The 22406-nt window shown below is 44.3% G+C and overlaps 1 protein-coding gene across 3 annotated transcripts in view; it reads right to left on the bottom strand.

The window, feature by feature from the left end:
* The window catches only part of LOC8040054, a 921389-nt gene that overhangs the window by 26683 nt on the left and 872300 nt on the right, over nucleotides 1–22406 (bottom strand). For all 3 annotated transcript variants that reach the window (XM_040211831.3, XM_040211829.2, XM_029980885.4), the window contains 11 exons: nucleotides 19789–19949; nucleotides 16924–17026; nucleotides 16480–16531; nucleotides 12868–12981; nucleotides 11740–11847; nucleotides 7865–7996; nucleotides 7010–7129; nucleotides 3918–4054; nucleotides 3061–3280; nucleotides 768–851; nucleotides 109–216 (listed from right to left, as the gene is read on the bottom strand). In XM_040211831.3, the coding sequence (XP_040067765.1) occupies nucleotides 109–216; nucleotides 768–851; nucleotides 3061–3280; nucleotides 3918–4054; nucleotides 7010–7129; nucleotides 7865–7996; nucleotides 11740–11847; nucleotides 12868–12981; nucleotides 16480–16531; nucleotides 16924–17026; nucleotides 19789–19949 (1339 nt within the window). The remainder of the gene's footprint in view (nucleotides 1–108; nucleotides 217–767; nucleotides 852–3060; nucleotides 3281–3917; nucleotides 4055–7009; nucleotides 7130–7864; nucleotides 7997–11739; nucleotides 11848–12867; nucleotides 12982–16479; nucleotides 16532–16923; nucleotides 17027–19788; nucleotides 19950–22406) is intronic.

Raw genomic sequence — 22406 nt, 5'->3', positions numbered from 1 at the left:
TGTCATTATGTAGTTTGGCATTGAACGTGACTTTTTGCATGTGGGACGAAACAATATGGGAGCGTGCGCACATGTAAGGCGAGAGTAAAAGTGACCAATAACACAAACCTCCTTGTCAGGATCTTTTATGCTGATCTCAACCGCGTACGAGAGGTCGTCGTCTTTTGTTATGGTCACGGACGACACTTCCGCGATCTGGGCCAAGGTTACAGGTTGCTGAAAGAAACAACAACCAGAGTGATTCAACATTACCTCGTGTGGTCCATCTAGCATTTGGTGTACAGCACGTACTGGCTCCTAGACCCCAAGGGTTGCCAGGGAATGCAAGTCTGTGGCGAACACGAATTTCCAGTTCGAAGTTGTTGTCGGCAAGTCTATTTCTCGCAGACAAAAATGCCCGCCTTTTTGCACCGCTGTGGAGTTGATTTCGACAAAGCCTCGTTTGAGACGGTGAGAAAATTAATTGTCCCGTTTTTTTTTCTTGCAACTACCATGATTTCATCAAAATAACAGTAGCCCTCAGCTGTTTCTGTAGACAAAATTTATATGCGTAAAGAAATAACTTGTTTTTTTGACTCTTCATCCAGGTAAACCTGCACATTAAAGTTTTTTTTTTTTTTGAAAGCACCCAGTGAAGTTGTTGATTCACGTGGCCTGATGAGTTGACAACTTAACCCAGTGTAGTCCTGCGTAACACACTAATGAAGCAAGAAATATGTTTGAAGGTGATACCACAAAAACCCGACAGGAGAATGAAGAAAACTCACGATTGGGACGGCGCCACGGGCACTGTTTATCTGGCTGATTCCGAATTTGGGGCTTATCAAGATTCCCGTCTCCATGTTGGAATCCTACCATGAGTCAAAGGAGTGACATGACATGAAAGCGGGAAAAGGAAACGGATTAGTGTTCATCGAAATCAGGAAGGATTCATCCAAGTGAGAACAAGAATGCGGAACTGCATTTATCTATTTCCTTAAATATGGCTTCATTTTGTCAAGATCTGAGCAGCCTCTTTTGTCCATTTTCAAATAACGACCGATTTATTTGCCTAGCTGTAACTGTCCAACATTTTAGCACCACCATTTAAATCTTGTTGTTCATCTCTTGGCCACTTTAAAATGTGCTACATATGCATGAGTACTCTTTCATTTGGTTCCAATTGTCTCATGAACTTTGTAACTTGTTCCATTAGATTTTAACCATTTACAGCTAATGCAAACGAACATTATGGTTATACTAAGCCAATTTCTAGGCATATTGTTTCTTCTGATACAAAATTACAAGAAAAAACGATAAACAAACTGCTCGGAAGGAAGTTTTTTTTTTTTTTTTACTGCACTGTTTTGTTTTTTCAGCTCCGCCGCACAGCACACGATAATTAAGCATACCTCGAACTTTATTTATTTTAGGCTTCGAAGCTCAGACCATTGCACTGCATTTTTATATATTGCAATAAATTGCATATACCGTAGAATACCGCGCATCCGCCCATTCCACATTAAGCGCCCATCACCAAATTTGTAAGAACCGAGAAGATACGCACAGTACATTTATACGCAAAATTGATGACCGGACAAGCACCCATCCCTCATTTTTTTGCGATTATCTCCAAAGTTTGAGGGGGCGCTTGCCCGGAATTTTACGGTATTGCATTTTTCACATCTTTTTTGTTCCGTAGGGTGCGTACATCTTTAATTCTTTGCATTCTTGAATGTGTATGTATGTTTTCTTTCCCCTCCTGCGATCACCTCATCGAGGTCGCAGTATTTTGAAATAAATAAATAAGACCCCTCATAGACATTCATTAAAGGAAAGCATAGAAAGGAAGATAAGATGTACAACTTTAGCAAAGATGATTTGATTTTTAACGACTTAAACAGAGAAAATATATGTAAATGTAACTTCTTTTGCTTCTCTGAGCCTTCTGATTGCTTATCTTTTCAGTTGCTGCTCTGGGTAAACCTCACCCATAAATCACGCAAACCAAAGCCTAATGTCCATTACGGTAATTCCAAAAGAAATCTGAAATGCGACAAACCGCTCCCCTTCGTGGGGAGCAAGCCTGGACTTAATTTGCTCTGTGATGGGTGTGTCTCTGGAGAGGCTTCTGTTAGTCAAGCCAGTCTGAATCCCCGAAACACTCCAGATAAGAAAGTGAGGAATGAACTCCCCATGTTTTGCTTAAAGACACACCCCCCAAAATGTTTGCTTTATTTTTTACCAGGCATTATGGTGTCAGAAGGCTATCCAATCAATATCTTCAAACCAAAACCGGACTGGAGAGGAAGAAGAGATATACAGGAGAGAGTTGGCAAGAAGTCACGTGACAGTGAAACTGTTTTTTCCTCCAATCAACATATTTACAGCTTTTTCGTAGCCACTAAAAATGGGTATCATATTCCTCTTGTATTTTTAATATTGAGTGAGTGCCTTTGATGACCCACGACTGTGATCATATTTGGTGGTTGTGTCTCAACCATAAAAAAATGGTACGTGACCAGGGAGAAGAGAGTGAGCGCGACTCAAGCCGGGCAGTTCTCGATCGCCGGTTTTCGGGCGGAAAGGATACAGATTTTGAGCCGCAAATCGTGTTCCGGGTTAGTTGGGCTCTCATAGTCACGTACAAATAAAAACCTTGGCGAACATAAATACTCTGTCAGTGTCCCTTTAAAAGGAATCTTAGGCTTTGCAGGTTCTGAAATTCAAACCCATATCTCCAGATAAAAAAAATATGCAACAAATAAGTGGTAACTAACTGATAAAAGTTGTAACTTTTTCTCTTTTTTCTAATTAAGGGCACAGCATCACCCCGGTGCTATTAGTCAGTGCTGGAAATATCAGTGACCTTGCTGATGCAGTGCTGGTGCAGCACTGCATTAGTGCTAAGTTACGTTCCAGACAACACTGCATCGGTGCTGTTCTAATAGTCTCTTGCAGGTTAAAAGAAGAAGGATAAGCTCTTCACTCCAAGTTAGCAAAGAAGGAAACTTCTTTGTGGAAGGAGCTTTAACCTGCGACAGACTACAGTGCAATGCATGTAAGGATCGGCCGGGGCACCTTCATGCATGTGGAGAAGCACTTTGCCCCGTAGCTGGGCAGCTCGCCCACAATCTTGAGGTAGTGCAGCTTGGCCTGCAGCGGCGTCAGCTGCTTCTGGCCGGGGGCGCACAGCGACTGGTTCTGCTTCAGGAAGTGGCTGAGCAGCTTGCGGAGCTCCTTGCGCTTCATCGTCTCCAGCAGCGAGGCGGGCACAAACCGCTTCAGGCCGCTCTCCCGCCTGCGTAACCGGTTCCGGTGCCGCGGTCAAAAACAGTAAAACGATTACCGAATTTCCCGGAGTGTAGTCCGTGGGCAACGCATTTATAAAAGTTGAAATTTTATACGATGAGGATTATGCACAGTTATGCGGACTATATGAGGTTTTGTCTTTTGAAGGCACTTCACTGTGACGAGATGTCAAGGATTTTGTGAATGGCAGAGCATTTTAATGATGATTTGTGAATGATGCAAGCTTCTTTTTGCCAGCAAGGAGGGCATTTTTCGAGGTGTGCTCTGTATAAAAAATCTTTTGTGCAGACCATGCACCAGGTGTGGACTATCGAGGAAAATCTTTCTTTTTCAGCCGATGTTTTCCCCTGCAGACAATACACTGGATGCGGACTATGCAAAATATGGTGAATTAACTTAACAGCTGCACTAAGGTGTTAAGTTCCCCACGTGCTCAATCCAAGTTTTTCTAAAAACAAGTTCTTAGTACGGATGTCTTCAAAAAATGACAAACTATTTCCTCAAGTTCTAGGAGTGAGATGAACATATGCTGCTTTGTTGAGAAATTACTGCGCAGCCACGACAACATTTTGTTTCAAGCGTGCCTGCTGTTGTTAGGATCAGGTTACCCTGATCAGGTCACTCACTCGACAGCCTTGATGGTGATCTTTCCCTGCATACCGCTTGTGAGTGCATGCAGGTGGATATGCAAGGCGGCCAGCTTGAGAGCAACGTCATACTTGAGCTCGGGTGCAAACCTCTCTTGGACCATGTCGTTGCAACACTGCAGGGCAGAACGTGAGGTTTGCAAAAGCTTCCTCCGGAGCAAGGATGAATGTACTTTCAGAAAAATTTGAAAGAAAGCGGACTTTCAGTGCCAACACAGAATCTGTTTTAGGGCTGGTTTTTCCAAGTCTAGAGTGTCACGTGACTATATCCTTACAAATGACTGTCCCTCGGCAACAATAAAAAAACTGACCTCTCATTCAGATATACCGTATTTACTCGCAGAATGAACGCACTTTTTTTCCCGAAAAATCGATGCAAAGTTAGAGGGGGCGTTCATTACGCAAAGTAAAATTTATGCGTCCGTATTTACTCGCATAATGAACCGACCTTTTATCCTGAAAAATCGAAGTAACTTATCTCTTTGCGCGCGGCGCCCGACCCCGTAACTAAACTAAGCTCTGCAAAAAAAAAATAAAAAACTCCTTTTTTTTCTTTTATTTCCTTGTTGTTGTTTTTTTCCGCCTTTCGCAAGCTGTCATGTTTGCTTACGTTGCTTAGGCGAGGGCTCTCCGCTTATCTTTCTTATCTCCTTGCGCGCGGCGCGCGACCCCCCGTAACCAAACTGCGCTGTGCAAAAAAAAAAAAAAAAGCTCTTCTTTTTTTTTTTTTTTTTCCCCTCAGTTTTGTGAGTTGCTTTTTTTCTTTTTGCCGCCTTTCGCAAGCTGTTTCCTTTGCTTAGAGGGCTTCTCCGCTCCTCTTTCTTACCTCCTTGCTAGAGTTCCTGTATAGCTACCTACAGTAACAGAGTTGCGCATTCAGCCTCGGCGCGTGGCCGTAGCGCCGGCTTTCCCGCACGAGCTGGATGCTTTGCTCCTCACGTGACTAAATTTGGCGAATAGCGGCGCCGCGCGCGCCGCCGCGCACGGAAAACAGGAGAGGAGGAAAAGGAGGAGGAAAGCAGGGAAACATACGCCGGGGCAAGAGAAACGTCGGCGGAGCGACCGTAAAGGTGGCTTTCTTGCACGCCACCGGATGCTTTGCTCCTCACGTGATGGATCTCGGCGAATAGCGGCGTGGCGGCGCGGGGAAAACAAATGCGCAACTCTGGCTCCCGTAGGGAGCCTATACAGCAACTCTACTCGTTGCGGGCGGCGCGCGACCCTCCTCTCCTCCCTCCCTCCCTCCCTCCGCCTCCCCCTCCCCCTCCCCCCCCCCCCCCCCCCCCGGAACCAAACTGCGCTGTGCAAAAAAAGAAAAAAAAAAAAAGATCCTCTTTGTTTTTGTTTTTTCTTAGTTCCGTGGTTTGTTTTTCTTTTCGCCGCCTTTCGCAAGCTGTTTCGTTCGCTTAGAGCACTTCTCTTTCTTACCTCCTTGCGCGCGGCGGCGCGAACCCGAAATCCAGACTGCGCCGCGCAAAAAAAAAAAAAAAAAGCTCCTCTCCATGTTCTTTTTCTTGCTTCCGTTTGATCTTTTCGAATTTTTTTAACGCCTTTTGCAAGGCGTTTTGTTCGCCCACGCTGCCCATGCATTCGCGACCTCGCTGTACCAGAATAGAAAAGTGCATTCATTTCGCGCGCGTGGGGGGAGGGGGTCAAAATTTTGACATCAGAGTTGGGGGTGCGTTTATTACGCGAGTGAAAAAAAAAAGTCGAAATTTTGAGAGCACACTTGGGGGGTGCGTTCGTTACGCGAGTGCGTTCATTGTGCAAGTAAATACGGTATATATATATTGCGAGGAAGAAAAGGACGAGAAGCAGAAGACGACGAGCCAGAACATAAGGTTAGAAATTCGAATGAACAACCTCCGCAGCACCCTCAACACAGTCATTCATCGTGCATTGTAAAATTAAACCACCTCAGAAGTGGTGGAGGTCAGTCAGTTCCCCTACCTCTATGCTCCTTCTTATCCCCAATGCTGTTCTGGAGCTTCGCAGTGGACGCACAGCTACCACCACCATTGTGGACTTGGAAGCCAGCACATCTCATCAGCGCCCACCCCCACCGCACAACCGTGTCAAACACCGCCAGCAAGACCCTCCAATTTCCAGTGGCTCTTCCGATGTCGACAATCGGCTGAAGCAATTAATACAACCACGTCAGCATCCAGAACCACTGGGACGACTCCCATGAGCTGGTGAACACCGTGTTTTTTCTAAAACACAGCGCTCCAGTGGTTTGACAACCACGAGGACGACAAACTCCTGGGATGGTTTCAGGACCGCTTTTTCGGAAGCATTTGGCAAACCTGAGAGCCGCAAGCAACAGACCAAAGACAAGCTGTTTCGCTGCTACCAAACACCAGCTGAGTCATCTACGAGCAATGTCAAAGATGTCCATAGTTTTCGTCGACAAGTCAATGAGCAGATGAAAGAGAGCGACAAGATCTGACACCTTTTTAAAGGATTGTCTTAGGAACTCTTTTCAATTGTAGCCCCAAAAACTCCCGCAACCGCAACTAATATCAGAATACAAAACATACGAAGAAATGCAAGCTCCCGTATTACAAAGGTGGCTTTTGAGTGTCTCCTCGAGGTTTCCCTCAAAACGATCGGCACCACGAACCTCCCAGAACTGATCTGCACCATCATCCACAAGGAGCTACAATCATACTTCAGCCCACTATGCATTACTGGCGACACCTCCAAACAAGCCACAGACTATCCAAAAAGTAGTGCAAAACGAACTGCGTGCCGCTTTCCAGCCTTCCAGTTCTCCGTGCTCACACTTGCCCACACTGCCCATGCCCCAGACGTGTTTCGCTAATCAATAGACAGTAATGACAAGCAACTAGAAAATATGTCACTCCACTAGTCCGGTTGGTACGGTCGATCACAATGCAGAAGAACTCGAGTGAGCCAGAAAGCATCAGTTTCAGACATAAAAAAGCGGGGCAATAGTTCATCACTATGGGTTCTCATGCGAGTTTAAGCGGGATGCATGTCATGTGAAATTGCTCTATAGAACAAAGCATCGCTGCCAATGACCACACATTTCCCCCAAGACACCTCACCTGGACATAGAGGTATTCAAAGGCCACCGGATCCTTCTGTAACAGGTCGTAGGCATCTAGAGGCACAAAGGCGACTCGGAACAAACACCGCAGATGATGAGCACCAGGTCGGGCGGCAATCTGCAACCAGAACGGACGAGTCAGACACTGCGGCAGAACAATGTCGACAAGCATGGAAACCAAGCCGCCATGGTCCCAGCTGTTCAACAAACCGCTCTTGCTACAGGTAGCCAGGCCCAAAGCAGTTTATGGTGAAGTATAGTGAAGTAGGTCATAACTAAATGCCCCAAACTGGGTTCCTAGGAAACCAGCCATTTCCCAGAGTACCTTCAGTGGTTCTTGAAGCTCTCAAATTTTCTCAACTGTACTTGCCCGTAAGTAAAGTGGTTTTCCATTTTGAGCTCTTCTTAAGGAGATCTGAGCCAATCATTGACGCGTAACTATGTGCTAAATGCTTTATGTGCAGCGCTGTTTACGAGACCTGCGGGCTGCCGCACTGCTTTCCTGCATCAAAGCCAAGATCAGGAGGGAACCCTCAGCTGCCATCCAAGGCCGATGGGAGTTCCTTGAGATTAAAAAGCTTGAGAACCCCCGATGTTCACCCTCAAGCTGAGACTGCAGCCAAACCTACAAGCGCAAGCTAGCCCGCGCTCCTGGCGTTGAGACGTGCATTACCAGCGCTAGTGCTCATTCTACGGAAGAATGCTTCAAAGCAGCAACCTCATACTCTCGTGCTCGTGTCATTGGCTGCAGTCTCAGCTTAAGGGTGAACCAAGTATAGGTTACGATGGAGTGGGTAACACTGGGTAACACACAGGTCAAGATGGGCCACGATGGAGTAGTACAAGGCCTTGCCTTTGCCAGGGAATCCTTTGGATCGAGGAGCGTCAGCTTGTTCCTCCGGACTGACTTGATGTGCTCCACGACAAGACCAAAATGTTCCATGGACTTGACTGAGAGCTTCTCTTGGAGGGAGTTGAGAACATCCTGTTGACGAGATGGCCGGCTCAGGATCAATCACCCACGCTCCGATTCGCACGACATCAATGGCTCAATGCTGTCTTCAGTACGGACAACGATCAGCCAGAAACCGAGCTCTGACCTAGCTGTGGGACGTTGGTGGAAAGTCGGCTGCCACTCTAAGGCCAATAGGAAGCTCTACGTCACTCCTACCAGCTTTGCTCCTGCTTGTGTTTCATAGCATAGATGTCCACAAGCTTGCTCTAGCCATAGAATAATAGGGCAAAATTGGAATGCAATAAACAATTGTTTATCAATATTTTTTTCTATCTATAACGGCTTTTGCAATAATATTTAAAGGGTTTCATTTATCTGAGAAACTGGGCTATTGTACGTAATATAGGCTGTATATGCAAGTTTACTGAATCACACTCCGATCCAGTGATTTATCCGGTAAGAACACTTGCCTGCCAGAGCTTGAAACATAATGTCTGGTTCACCCCACTCTCATACTGCAGGTGGCACTACTGTTAACATGAACGGTTTATTTTAGACTTGCATAACACCCCTCAGATATTCCAGGAGTGGCTATGAGCATATATAACAGCAAAAAGCTCACGGTAAAGCAGCTTTCAAAATCATCCGTTATTACTGAGGCCGCCAGCAGCATTGCGGTGAAGTCGGCATGTTGAACCAAGGATTGCGTGACGGGTATAAATTGGATTATTTACCTGGTTGTCCCCAAAATACAAAAAAATTAAGAAATATTACACCTAAAACTTATATTTAGTATTTCTGTGCCTTATGGAATATATAGTAAAAAAGTTGGAAGAAAATAAAAATGGCTTTTCTAAGAAAATAAACCTCAAATACGTATCTCAAAATTAAAGATTTTTAAAATGTTTGGAGCTTATGATTATAGCTATGCACTGATATTTGTTTTATGTCGTTACCTTGAACGGTTCATTTGGAGTTATTGAAGGCAAAATTGCTCCAGGTAAGCAAGTTTGCTATTTTATACGGAAATAACTATAAAACGTGAACATCACAGTTTGATTGATAAAATGGTCCATAACATTACCTGCATTGTAAAAATATATTAGCCATTTGGTTAAAGCCAAAACTGCCTTAAAACGATGCCCAACTTTGAGAAAAAATCTAATTAAGTTTTTGACAGATTTCACCTTCAGGCACTTTGGATTTTGTTTCTGTGAAAGTGTGAAAGCACGCGCTGCCCAGACGAGCGACATGCGCTTGGAGGCCGTAGATCCTCTTATGACGTAGTAATGACAGGTCGGAGGTTTTTTGCGTGTTCTCTCATTTATACTTTGTTCACCCTTAAGCTGATCAGACTAGAAGCTCCGCCATCAGCGCAAACTCGCTGGCTTCTGCACACGTTTACACTTGTGTTAGCAAGGGCAGAAAGCACGCATTGAAGGCGGAGCTTCTAGTCTCAGCTTAAGGGAGAACAAAGTTTAATTACATATTCGGGGAAAACAAAAGTGATATTTAGATTCACAAAATAAAACTATACGCTAGAATCAACCTCTATCTCATTTTTTGAAAGAAGTGTTTCAGCTTCCCTTTAAATTGAATGGCGTTTGAATTAAATTAAATGGCACTTTGATTTATTTGACCATAGTTTTGATTAGAATGAGTGAGCAAACCTGTAAACGATGACCGATACATTTAATAAGCTGGTCATACGAAACTTCAACTCGTGAGCCACTGGAGACATCTGTGTTGCGCAAATATTCCAATAGAACTAGTTTCGAATAATAAGCTACCCAATATTCACTTTGAGATGAACTGCAATATTCCTACTTTTCTAAATGTTGATTGTGGCAAGTGAGCTCTGTTGAGGGTGCTTCTCAGCGAGCTCCTGTGCACTGTGGGGAAGCACTACCCGCAGAGCTCGTGGCCTTCACGGGTATTGCTGCCCTGCAGTGAGCAGGTGCACAGGTACTCAACGGAATTAACCGGCCACGATTATGCAAAAGTATATGCTACGCAGTAATGTCTTGACAACTCGCGTTCCTCATCTGCGATTTTTCTTTTGTCAAATTTGGAATTGATAAAACAAAACAAAAAGCTTGCATTTAGCTAGCGGATTGATAAATCTCTTTGAATGGGGTAATTCCGACAGATTTAACTTTTACATGCCACAGGTAGATCAATGGCTGTTAGAAAGAATCGCATAAATCGGTTTGTGGATGTATTGAGCTAAGATTTTGTGCGGAGGTGGCCGAAGGACGCACATTAAGGGTCCCAAATTTTCACTAAACAAAGTTGCGTGACGTCAGCATAAAGTTAGAAATGAAAAACTTGAAATCCCAACCTACAGTGGCCATCTGCTAAAGAAAGGCGTCTGATTGGCACAACAACCGACAGATGGCAACATATGTAAGATAGCAGGCGGTTAGAGAGCCTGTATACAGGCAGTAGGCAGGCAGCCACGACGGGCGCTTCCCCCTACCTCGGCGATAGCAAATACGTTTCCGAGCCAGAAACGATCCGCTCTCTTCCTGCACGAGCTTTTAGGACAGAATTAGTTTTTTCTACAAAAAAAATAATTAAGATAGAATGAGAACAACAATACAGATACATTGTCTTGTTGTTGTTTTTTCGACACTTAATTTCAGGTAGATCTTGTCGTAAGGCTGTTACTCTCTGGTTGCTACCGCATCTCTTGGTGTAAGTTCACTAACGATTGAGTGAAGGTTGCGGTACGAGGAGAGGACTGCCAAAGGACAAGAAAGGTCCGCCGACATTTTTGGACGGAGTTTCGGCGGCGACCTCCGGCCTCCCCTACAATTCTACGCTGGGTGAGGCGCCTCAACAAGAAGGAAAACCTCCAAGCCATCGATAACAGTGGTGTCATCAGCTGACTCCGAAAGATGCGGTATCTCTGCCTTCACTGCCGACGCGGAGAGCGCTGCCGACATCAGCTGTTGCGTCAATCAGACGCATTTGGTTCGCACATGGCCGCCATACGTAGGGATTTCAAGTCTTTCATTTCTAATTCAGGTAAGGTTGTTCAGTGAAATTTTTACAGCACATTCTTCAGTCACCTCTGTGAAAAACCTTAGCTAGATACGTTCAGAAACCTACTTATGCCTCCATTCAAACGGACATCGATCCTTTTGACTCGCCCTGTAGTTATACTAAAATTAACTGAGCTTAGTAGTGGACAAATGGAAGGCTAGGAACAACCTTCACAAGTTCACTTGAATTTTCCTTTCAAGTCTACAGTAGTGAAAGGTTTGAAGAAATTATTTGATATTCAATTAAAAAATGTTCAGCCTAAACAACTCTTTGCTTCAAAGTCAAAATCCATTATTCTCACATGCCTAAATTGCATGCCTAGTTGTAAATGCTTTCGAGAGTAAGGTTCCTTGCTTTCTTGCCAATCCCTGCAGTGTAAATTGAAACACAAAGTGAAAATGGTTTTCCTTCACAAAGGGTGTACTAACTTTTTCTTCAAGAACTTGGAGAAATGCAGAAATGGGGTCTGTCAGAAACATGTCCAACTCTACCATAAATAAAATTATTCTACTGGTTGGAATACCTAATTCAATGTCTCATGTACTATGTGAAAAGGCTAATAATGATGCTTGCAGAAATATTGGTATATTTTGTTGCATCTGTCTTCCAGTAACAAGCACTAACACTGTTTTATGGACTATTATTAAAGCTAATGCTCTTTATGGGCACTCAGTCAATGCTTAATACCTGTATGCAAATCTGAAGGTACACTGCACTGCACTCACCTGAACCGTGGTGGAGCTGTCATACTTGAAAGACTTTGTCTGTCCATTTTCAAGGAAAACCTTCATAACGTTGGGCAGGAAAGGAACACACGACTCGAAAGTAGATGGCTGGGGAGAAAAAGAGTGTGCAGTACAAGGTGAACAAGCATGCCGAAGAATGACTTTGTTGACACCTCTTTATTTTGACTTAGAAGAGGTTAGACTGCAAGCATCTAAAACAAGGAGTTTTAAAAGTTTTCATACATCTTTCAGTCATTGGAAGCTGGCCCAAGAGAAGCAAAAGCATTCACAGCGGTATAGCGGGGTGAAAATATGGGACAAAGTCAGCAATATTGCTCACATTCCGTATGCTTTTTTGGATTTGATTTTTGTTACTTAAACCATAATGACTACATCACAAAAAATAACTGATTAGGCATTGACAACTTGTCCATTTACTTGAGTAATAGGGAACTTGTTTGTTGATCGGCAAATGCTTGTTGGACATTGCTTTGAGCTGCAGAAACAGATGTTCCCTCTCTACAGGTGAATAAATTATTACAAAAAAGAACCGACGCCTTAAAATAGACAGAATTATATACTAGGCATGAATACAACAGTGACACGCCACCCAGAATTTTCTAGCACACACTCTGTAAAACATGAATGCCTCAAAACAACTGCTGCCTAGAAAAAAACTTTCTTGCATAAAGAAAAGCCTCAGTACAAAGTAAATACATTACCAAACAAAACGGCAAGAAAAAAACTAGAAGTCTTATTCATTAGATTTGACTTCTCGCGTGTCAAAGTTCCCAGTCTGTAGCAAACTTTGTCCCACAGTAACAAAGGGCCCTCTGATCAGAAGTGATTGATTAGCCAGAAAAACAAAACAAACAATGATTAAAGCTCACTGAAACATTCATCATCGCTCAAAAGTACCAAAAGCATGGCTGGTTTATAGCAAAAAGTAAAAACAAACTAACAAAAGAAGAGCACAACAGAAAGAAACACAACGAACCTCAAGCAGAAAAACAGAAAGGATAAAAATGTCATTCTGAATTTGCTTGCGTGGTCCCCTCATGTATTGGAAAAAAATAAATGAAATGAAGACGCTTTAGGAACGACGAGCCAAAAGGGACGTAGGCTTACGCAGTACAGCGGGGATCCATTGATGACCACGCCTTCCGCAAAGCGAACCCTGGATGGATTGGACTTTAACTTGGCCTTTTTTGCTGCTGTCAGTAGGGCCGACTTCCGAGTTGTCTGCATAACAATGTCCATCGCATAATTTCACCACCTTTTTATTTTGTACAGATCGATTTAAAGACACTGAAAAAAAACATCTTCAGCTCTCTTTCGTTTAAGCATTAAACATAGTACTATATCAAACAAGTTTACCACGAGTTACAAAAAAGGCAACTCAGAAGACAACTTTGCAAACAATAATGAACTCGACACTTTGCTTTACTTATCATAATCATATTGGTTTTGTATCTGTGTTGTGTATGTTGTATATTTATGTATGATCCTCATATCAAGACTTCACTGGATCTGAGGCAAGGAATAATAAATTATTATTATTATTATTATTATTATTATTATTATTATTATTATGTTGTTGTTGTTGTTGTTGTTGTTGTTGTTGTTGTTGTTGTTGTTGTTGTTGTTGTTGTTGTTGTTGTTGTTGTTGTTGTTGTTGTTGTTGTTGTTGTTGTTGTTGTTGTTGTTGTTGTTGTTGTTGTTGTTGTTGTTGTTGTTGTTGTTGTTGTTGTTGTTGTTGTTGTTGTTGTTGTTGTTGTTGTTGTTGTTGTTGTTGTTGTTGTTGTTGTTGTTGTTGTTGTTGTTGTTGTTGTTGTTGTTGTTGTTGTTGTTGTTGTTGTTGTTGTTGTTGTTGTTGTTGTTGTTGTTGTTGTTGTTGTTGTTGTTGTTGTTGTTGTTGTTGTTGTTGTTGTTGTTGTTGTTGTTGTTGTTGTTGTTGTTGTTGTTGTTGTTGTTGTAGTAGTAGTAGTAGTAGTAGTAGTAGTAGTAGTAGTAGTAGTAGTAGTAGTAGTAGTAGTAGTAGTAGTAGTAGTAGTAGTAGTAGTAGTAGTAGTAGTAGTAGTAGTAGTAGTAGTAGTAGTAGTAGTAGTAGTAGTAGTAGTAGTAGTAGTAGTAGTAGTAGTAGTACAGTGATAGCGCTTCTAAGGATTTGGAAAGCTCTTCCGGCAATGGACCAGCAAGACTCTTTAGTGGAGCTCCCCTAGATTCATTCAATTCGTGCTAGAAGCAACGTTTATTGTTTTAACAGAGGACGAGCCACATATGCTACAGACTTGCTATAGACACTCAATTGAAAGTCAGTCACATTTTTGAGATCCCAAGTTCAGTGAGCGACATAATAGCCTACTGCGTCCACAAGGTTTGCTAAAGAGGGGTGAATATATAGATACTTTTTAAAAAGAAATTGAGGCTAATCTTTTTTTTTTTAATGTGCGTTTTTCACTAACCACTACTTTTTTTTTTTTTTTTTGTGAGATTTTCAGATTGGTAGTTAGAGCAAAAAATTTACACCCTGGAAAAACTAGCGGAAACCTCCGAAAAGGAAACTGAAGCTTCTACTCTGTCATGTGTCACATATCACGTGTCACACGCAAGATTTCCCTCTCTCCCGACAAACATGCCCGGCGCCACCGGTTCGAGCAAATTAATTTAAGGGTCAAAGAGTAATCTATTCAGATTATAGTTTTGTCAGTGTCGCCCTGGGTACCGCTGCAGCATGCTACGATTATATTAAAAATGGAGTTTGGAAATCACTTTCTTTTTGTTTTCTAAAACTACGTAAGGACGCCCTCCCCCAAGAGATCGCTCATTCCGTTTTTCTGGCTAAATACCTGTAACATAAAAATTCCGTCGGACGCCACGCAATGTCCGACGTGAGTCGCATCAACCGCACAATCTTAAATAGCGGGTTCCCGCGTTTATGTCCGCGATCTGCATGCGCGATATCGATTCCCGTAACTATGTTTCGCATCGTGAAATGCGATTATGCTGCATCCACAATCTGCGGTATTTGTTGACGTGACATGCGATTTCGTAGCTAATTCCCACGTTTTTGTCCACGATCTGCGCGCGATATTGGTGCTAGAGAGCAGTTCACTTCCGGCAAGCAAATAAAACCTTCTATGCCATTCTGCTCGGAAGTGGTACCTGTACTTCGTTTCAGCTTAATTAAGTCTGATTGGTAGCATCAATCGGCTCGTAGCGTTGGCCGCGTCTGGAGGTGATGCAAGCGAATTGTTTGGAATCTCGTGCTGAAAATTTTAAAACATTTATTTGCTGGTCATTGCTTGACTAAGACGAGCTTGCTGAATCGTTGTCCATTATTTCCCACGGTTGATGGCGATGGCCTTCTGACTGCTTCTGACACTGGGCGAAAGAGGTTCAAGGTGCCGTTCGCTGATGTTTATTCAATATCTGACGTCACAACATCGTGGTGAACCAGTAAAGTTGCAGTTTAATTTCGGTGATATCGTATTTCTACGATTAAAATTATTTTAAACAGATTTTTGGAAAACTTATTCGCTCCTCTAGGATCAGTTTCTTGTGCTCTTTCAGAAAATATGTTTACGGTTGAAAATGTTGAAATTGACGCCGGTGAAGGTATAAATGATTCATCACCAGGAAATAATCCTCGTTTTGTTGGCAGTTATGTCAATGATACCAGAAGCTTTGCATGGCACAGTGGAGTTGGCCAGCTGCCAACAGCGTAAAAAGAAAAAGAAAAAAAAATAATGACCGCATCTCCACGTGGTGAATGATGTTGATTAGGGCGAAGCTCTGGTGATGCTGATGATACTGATTTTTTTAGCATTTGACCGCAGTGCCCTCTCGTCTATAAACATTGAGCAAATGCATGCAAAGTTTAACGCGATTATATACGCATTTCACCGCAGCGCCCTCTCCTGTGTAGACGTTGAGCGGCTACATGCAACGTTTCATCCATGACATCCCCAGCTCTTGAGTTACTACCACATCTCAGAGCCCCCTACTCGTCCCGCAGTCGTGGCCGAGTGCTATGGACTAGAAATCCATTGGGGTTTCCCCGCACAGGTTTGAATCCTGTCGACTGCGCAAACATTTTTTTTTTTTTTTAAGAAGACAGATGGGATGGCAATTGATGTGAGCACGGACGCCGGACGGACAAGGCTAGAACCTAAGAAGCTTCGCCCCTAAAACAAATGAGGAGATTGGAGAGACTGCCAAGGCTTTTCGCCAAAAGCTTCGAAAACATCAAGAAAAAGAAAACGGTACGAAAAGAGGAAACGTGGCAATGCTTTGAAAAGACATGGCGGTGCGTGCACGGAAGGCCGAGATTAGACGTCAACATCCACTGTGTTCCCCGTACGACGCCAATGTACATTAAGGAAGTCAATCCAAAGTTGCGGACAAGCTGTTTAATTTAAGAACTGACATTTTTAACCCCGGAGAGTGTAGAAACGGAAGCACAGAACCTGTCCTGTTTCCCCACCCTCCAGGGTTAAAAAAAACGTTATTGTATATACGACTGTTTGAATGGGGGATCAATATACACCCGCATTTCTTTTTAAAGCAAAGAAAAGTGATAAGAAGAAACATCCAAGATGGCTTACAGTTTTGGCCAGAAACAAAAATAATCGGCGCTCGTTTAATAATATTCTAGCAAAGGATCCAAAGCGCGTGGTCGGGTAAATTAGATTCAGCGTACGCTAGTGGCTTGTTTCAAAAGACAGAGTAATCACTTACATTATTCACATGGGGCTGGCAAACGACCAGTTTAACAGACTGCTTGCATGACCTGCACAAAAGAGAAAAAAAGATACACACAACATTTTTATAAAGAAAAAAAAAATTCTCGCCAACAGCTTCTGTTCAGGGAAGTGCTACGTTCCGTTCCTTCTTTTTTGAGAAAGGGAATGGAAGAACAGGCATTGTTCCCAAAGAATGGAGACTACGGTATGGACTCTTTTTAGGATAAACGCAAAATAAAGCTGCAGACAAATTTTCTTCAATGAAGCTTTTTTTTCTTTTTTTTTTTTTACTCAGTTTTCTTCGATTTTAATAAAACCATCTCGGGGGGTTAAATATCGGGGTTTGTCTGTAGGAAGGGAACACTAAGCGTAATGGGAGTAAATTACCGTGCTAGACTAAAAGGGCAAAAGTAAGTCAATCAATCAGGAGCGCGCTTACTTGACGAGCTCTATCACATGTTCCCGAGGAGCACACTTGACATCCTCTCCGTTGATTCCGAGAATCTGGTCTCCGGGTTGAAGCTTGTGTTCACTTGGTCCACCTGAGGTGGAAATTTCCACTCACTCGCACGCTCCACCAAAGTCGGCAGCTGAAACCACTTTCACTTTTTAAAGAAATACCTCAAATATGTACATTTTAATAATATTTTTCTTTAATAAACCACGAGCATTCCGGGAGCACGAAGTTGTCATAAATTTCAAATTAATTTTTTTTTTTCTGGTTATTTTTGAGGAAAGTACAGATCTCACCACATATTTGGCATAAACATCCGACAGACAGATGTTGCCATTTTTCTTTTACGAACTACCGTATTTACTCGCATATTGGTCGATACGTCGTATAGGTCGACCCCCTAACTTCGGGACCCCCGAAAAAAAAAAAAAGTTGAAAAATATAATACCGGGATTCGCGTATTGGTCGACCCCCAGTTTTGATGAGGCGATTTTTGAAAAACAGGTCGACCTATACGCGAGTAAATACGGTAATGGTTATCACTAAAATTCTTAGTGAGCTGCACGGCGCTCATTCGGGGCGCCCCGATAACAAGTTCATATTCGCGCAACTCCGTAGATGGTGGGACCATAGCGCCAAGATGGCGGAAGAGACGGGGATAGATCCTCCACGACTTCCCGTGCGCCTGTTCGCTCACGCTGGTTTGTGTGCTAAAATTAATTTATTTGGCCACAAATACGAAGCGGTCAGGACAGGGGCATATCACAAATGACGGAGATGTTGACAGAAGTTAAAGGGAGGGGGGGGGGGGTGCAACGATTTTAAAATGAAAAGAATTTGCATCTCGTCATTTTTACGTTGTCTATCGTGTCCCGCAGGATAAAGAAAGCATCTCCTTCATTAAAAAATGTTGCGATTCCGCTGCATAATCACAAAGCAAATGTCGAGCTTTTTCCTCCACCTGCAGCCGCAAGTGGCAGCCGAAGGAACCATGGCGAGAAGCTTACGTAACCTTGCTCGGCTCTAAGCTGCAGCATAACGCCCGCTACTGTCAGCAGAGAGAGGGAGAGGAAGCATCCTTCGAGAGAGTACACGGGAAGCTACACGGCACCCCGAATCATGTCACTAGGAGTGCGACCAGGTGTGATCCTGAAGACTGTTATTGAGTTGAGGGGTGCCAGAAATGCCAATATTTATCTTTGTTTTTACGCAACAACTACGACATGCAGGCGAAATCGTTTTTTGTTTTTTTTTTAATTTCAGAAGTGTCAGAGGGCAACCTCCACAAACTTTTGACCGAAATACAGAAATCGTTGCACTCCCCCCCCCCCCCCCCCCCCCCTTAAAAAAATTAGCACGTTGACTTTTAAAAGTTGCAAAGCGGAATATATTCATATTTTAACGCAATCACATTTTTCGTTAAAGGGTGCAACGATTTCCGGTCTTCAGTCAAACATTTGTGGAAGTTGCCCTCTGACACTTCTAAAGTAAAGAACAGAAAAACGATTTTGCCTGCGTGTTTTAGTTGTGTGAAAAAGAAAAAAAAAAAGATAAGTATTGGCATTTCTGGCACCCCTCAACTCACTCCCAGTCTTCAAGGTCACACCTGGTCCCCCTCGTAGCGTAATTCGGGGTGCCGTGTAGCTTCCTATGTACTCTCTCGGAGGATGCTTCCTCCCCTCTCTCTGTGTACATTAGCGGGCATTATGCTGCAGCTTAGAGCCGAGCGAGGTCACGTAAGCTTCTCGCTGTAGTTCCCTCGGCTGCCACTCGCGGCTGCAGGAGGGGGAAAAAGCTCGACTTTTGTCACGGGCCTACGCTGAGCTAGTTGGGTCATTCTTACGATGGGACAGCTGAAAAAAGAAACCACGCAGAAAAAACACCATTCCCATTGCTGGACTAGCAACTGTTTAATGCTCTTCTATCTGAAAAGAGGAGCATTAAACAGTTGCTAGTCCAGCAGTGTGAATGGTGTTTTTTCTGCGTGGTTTCTTTGTTCAGCTGGCCCATCGTAAGTAAGCTCGACTTTTGCTTTGCGATTATGCAGCGGAATAGTGACATTTTTTAATGAAGGTGATGTTTTCTCTATCGCTCGGGAGACGATAAACGTAAAAATGACAAGCTGCAAATTCCTTTAATCGTAAAATCGTTGCAACCCCCCCCCCCCCCCCCCCCCCCCCCCCCCCCCTTTAAACACGAGCACGCCGACCAACACAGTGTCACCAAGGCACCGTCTCCGCCGCCGTCCCCGCTCCTCTGGTTCTTCGCCCGCGAGGGTGAGCGGCAAGCGGGGACAACAATCAATCCTAATCATTTTTTTTTTTGTTGCTTTTTAGCGAGTAAGGAGTTGTTGAGTCTTGAGATAACACAGCTTGGTCGACCATCATGAGCTTTTGCTTCTGAAACCAGAGTGCTAAGGCAGAATTGCATTCTTAGAGAAGCAAACTCTGGTCTTGGAGCGTCGCCTCGCGAGCCTCGATCGCGTGCCACAGTGGGAGAGTTGGCCAGCCGCCAACAGCGTTTGGAGCAAACAAAAAATAAAACAAAAGAGGCGCGAGAGAGGACGCCGAGACGACGCCTCGAAAAGACTCAACCAACAACAACTAAAAACTTAAAAAAAAAAATAAAGCAAACGACCAGGAAGGCCGAGAGACGTAAACATTTACTGCGATCCTCATACGACGGTTTAATCGATAGGTCAAAATATAACCGATCTTTTTTTTTTCCTCCACTGATCTTATTGTGTTGAAAAAGTCGGTACTTTCGCTTGAAAGCGCATTCTGTCTGCTGTAGTTTATTCGAAGCTCCCGCTTTCGGGCGTGCGAGTGCGTGAGTGTGTGCGGGTCGTACCTTCGGTCACGAAGCGAACGATGACCGGTTTCTCGCTTCCGGCAACGAAGCCGAACCCCAGCTGCGGGTCTCGGAGCAGCTCGACCTCGCGCGGAGAAGGGGGAGGCTCTTCCTCGTAGTCCTTGCGAGGGTCTTCGTACGTCGTCGTCTTGCTCACGTGACTGCCACAAACGCAGAAAAAAAGAGAGGTTTGAGTTCCATCACACATTGAAACATTTGAGAAACCTTGAGAGAAAACAATTGCCCGACTTGACATTCCATCAAGTACAGGGAAGATGCAACGGCACTAATACGCAGTTCCTACCCCACTACTCCACAGTTCCTGCGTAGCGGAAGGGGGCAAGAGGAAGGAGAGTGCTAGCGCACCGCTCCCTCCCCTCGGCGCAACGTTGGTCGCGCGCGCTATGACGTCAAACCTAAAGCTGCGTTCCGTTGCTCTCTCCCGTGGCCTCGCTACGGTGCGACCGACGCCAACACGTGCAACGTCCGTCAAGGGTTCCATGCCAAGCTATCCCTTTGAAACAAAATTGCAAGTAGATGCGCTATTCCGCAAAATTGCACGATGTTTCTAAATGCACTCCATCTTCTGCAAGGCAGCGGACAATCTGCTTCGTTTTCCTCCTCTCCCAAAGTACGAGGTTACTTTGCTCTTTCTGTTTGGAGAAAATACAAAAGAGCAAATTCTTTTTTTTTTTTTTTTTAAATCTAGGGAAGTGGGAAAGAAAAAGAAAATAAAAAAAAAAGACAAAAAAACGAAAGAAAAAAAAAGGAGAGCCGGAAGAGTGAAGGGTATATCCATATACAGCGCTGCGTCTGTGTTACTTCTTCATCTGGTCCTTCGTCTTTTGCGCGGTTTTCAATCCCGAAGTATATCCATAATCATAAACCAAAGACAGAAAGAAATATATATATATACATAAGATCGGACATCCACACACGATTAGTATAAAGATTCCCGCGACGGCGACCGATGAACGAAACTCATCGCTTTCTCCGTTCGGTGAGCGGACACACGCGGGACACACGTTCATAACTTTGGTGCGGCGTCGATTCTTGATCGGTATTCAAGCGTGCGAAAGCACAAAGATGCAGCACTCGGCGTGCCAAGGAAGCTTTGATCACGCCGCGAGACCGCGGCGACACTTGCTTTCGACGAGTTGTACCGTTAGATACGGCTTCACGCACATTGCACTCGCAAAACACACCCACACGGCGTCGATTCTGGGTCGGTATCCAAGCGTGCGAAGGCACAGAGACACGGCACTTCGGCGTGTCAAGGAAGCTTCGAACACGCCGCCAGACCGGAGAAATTTGCTTTCGACGAATTGTGCCTTTTTCCTGCGGTACTGCGCTTTCGTAAAATGTTCTACGTGTTCACAACGGCAAGTCCCAACGAGTGCACGGGGTCTTCAAAAAACTTCTTCGGCGAATGACCACGAACAAGTAGAAAACGTGTCTACAGCACGCTGGAAAACCGCAGCAAAAGGCTAGCAAACCGCAAATCGTATCCCAGCGAGTGAAGTCCGGTGGCTTGACTCGCCCTGCAGCGAACAAGCGGGGAAGCGCGATCCAGGAATTGTCATAGAGATCAGTGGTAAACACCATCTGGTTCGGGCGCTTCTCGGCGCGGCGTGATGTGGCGCAGTGGCCGACGAACGTAGGTCTGCCGCGGCGCGGGTTGGGTTCCTCGACGTTAGAGAATGAACAGGGTGTCTAGCAAATTATTATTTTGAAATTCCCTGACTTTTCCAGGTTTTCCCTGACATATTTCGGTGAAATTCCCTGACCACTGCAGAGGCGGCTAAGTATATAAGACTATTACAACACAAGGTATTGAGCATTGAGCACTGTGAGGATCATTTTGCACAGGCTTAATCCAACTTTTATATTCCAAAATATTCGGGTTCGTCCAATCCGGATTAAACGAGCCCTTTCTTGCCGCCGACATCGTCAGTGAGGACCCCACTTCCAGAAACACGGTGAAAACTAACCACACACACACACCTTGTTAATAACCGAATGGAAGCATGGTCGCCAAATGAACACTTTCGGATACTTTCGGCTTGGGGTCTGCGGCTTTCCCATTTGTTACTAAATCTAGTAGCTCTAACTGGATTTAGCCTAGCGTCGTGCCCTCAATTCAATCCAATCCAAGGCTTGGACTAAGTTTGTCGTCTGTTCCCTTTGCATCGGGTAGCACACTCTACATTGCGTGAGCAGAGCCTGCGCTCCGCTGTAAGCAGAATTTATTGCCTATTTTTCTCCACTTCAGTCTTCAAGTCTTTGCTCAGGGCGGGTCCATATCACATGAGCGAATGACGTTTTAGCGAACAGCGACATTTGAGTGAATCGACGTTTTAACGAATAACGGGGGCGCGCGTTAACCCATCCGCCGCGCTGCGCTTACGCCGCTTCGCGGCGACAGTCTGCGGCCGCTCATTACAAAAACGCGAACCCATTTGGCCTACCCAAAAACGCCGCTTCGCAGCGTCCGACTATTCGCTGAAGTGTGGTGAAACGTGGGCGTTCGCTAAAACGTGATTCGATCAAGTGAGTGCCTCCCGCTCAGGGCACTCGATGGCGTTTTCGGCTCGTTTTCCCCGAGGGGGCTCGTGACA

This window comes from Ixodes scapularis, unplaced genomic scaffold (assembly GCF_016920785.2).
Source record: "Ixodes scapularis isolate PalLabHiFi unplaced genomic scaffold, ASM1692078v2 PGA_scaffold13__105_contigs__length_92229423, whole genome shotgun sequence".
Classification (NCBI taxonomy): domain Eukaryota; kingdom Metazoa; phylum Arthropoda; class Arachnida; order Ixodida; family Ixodidae; genus Ixodes; species Ixodes scapularis.
The sequence above is the reverse complement of the archived record's forward strand: the minus strand, read 5'-3'. Positions and strand labels throughout refer to the sequence as shown.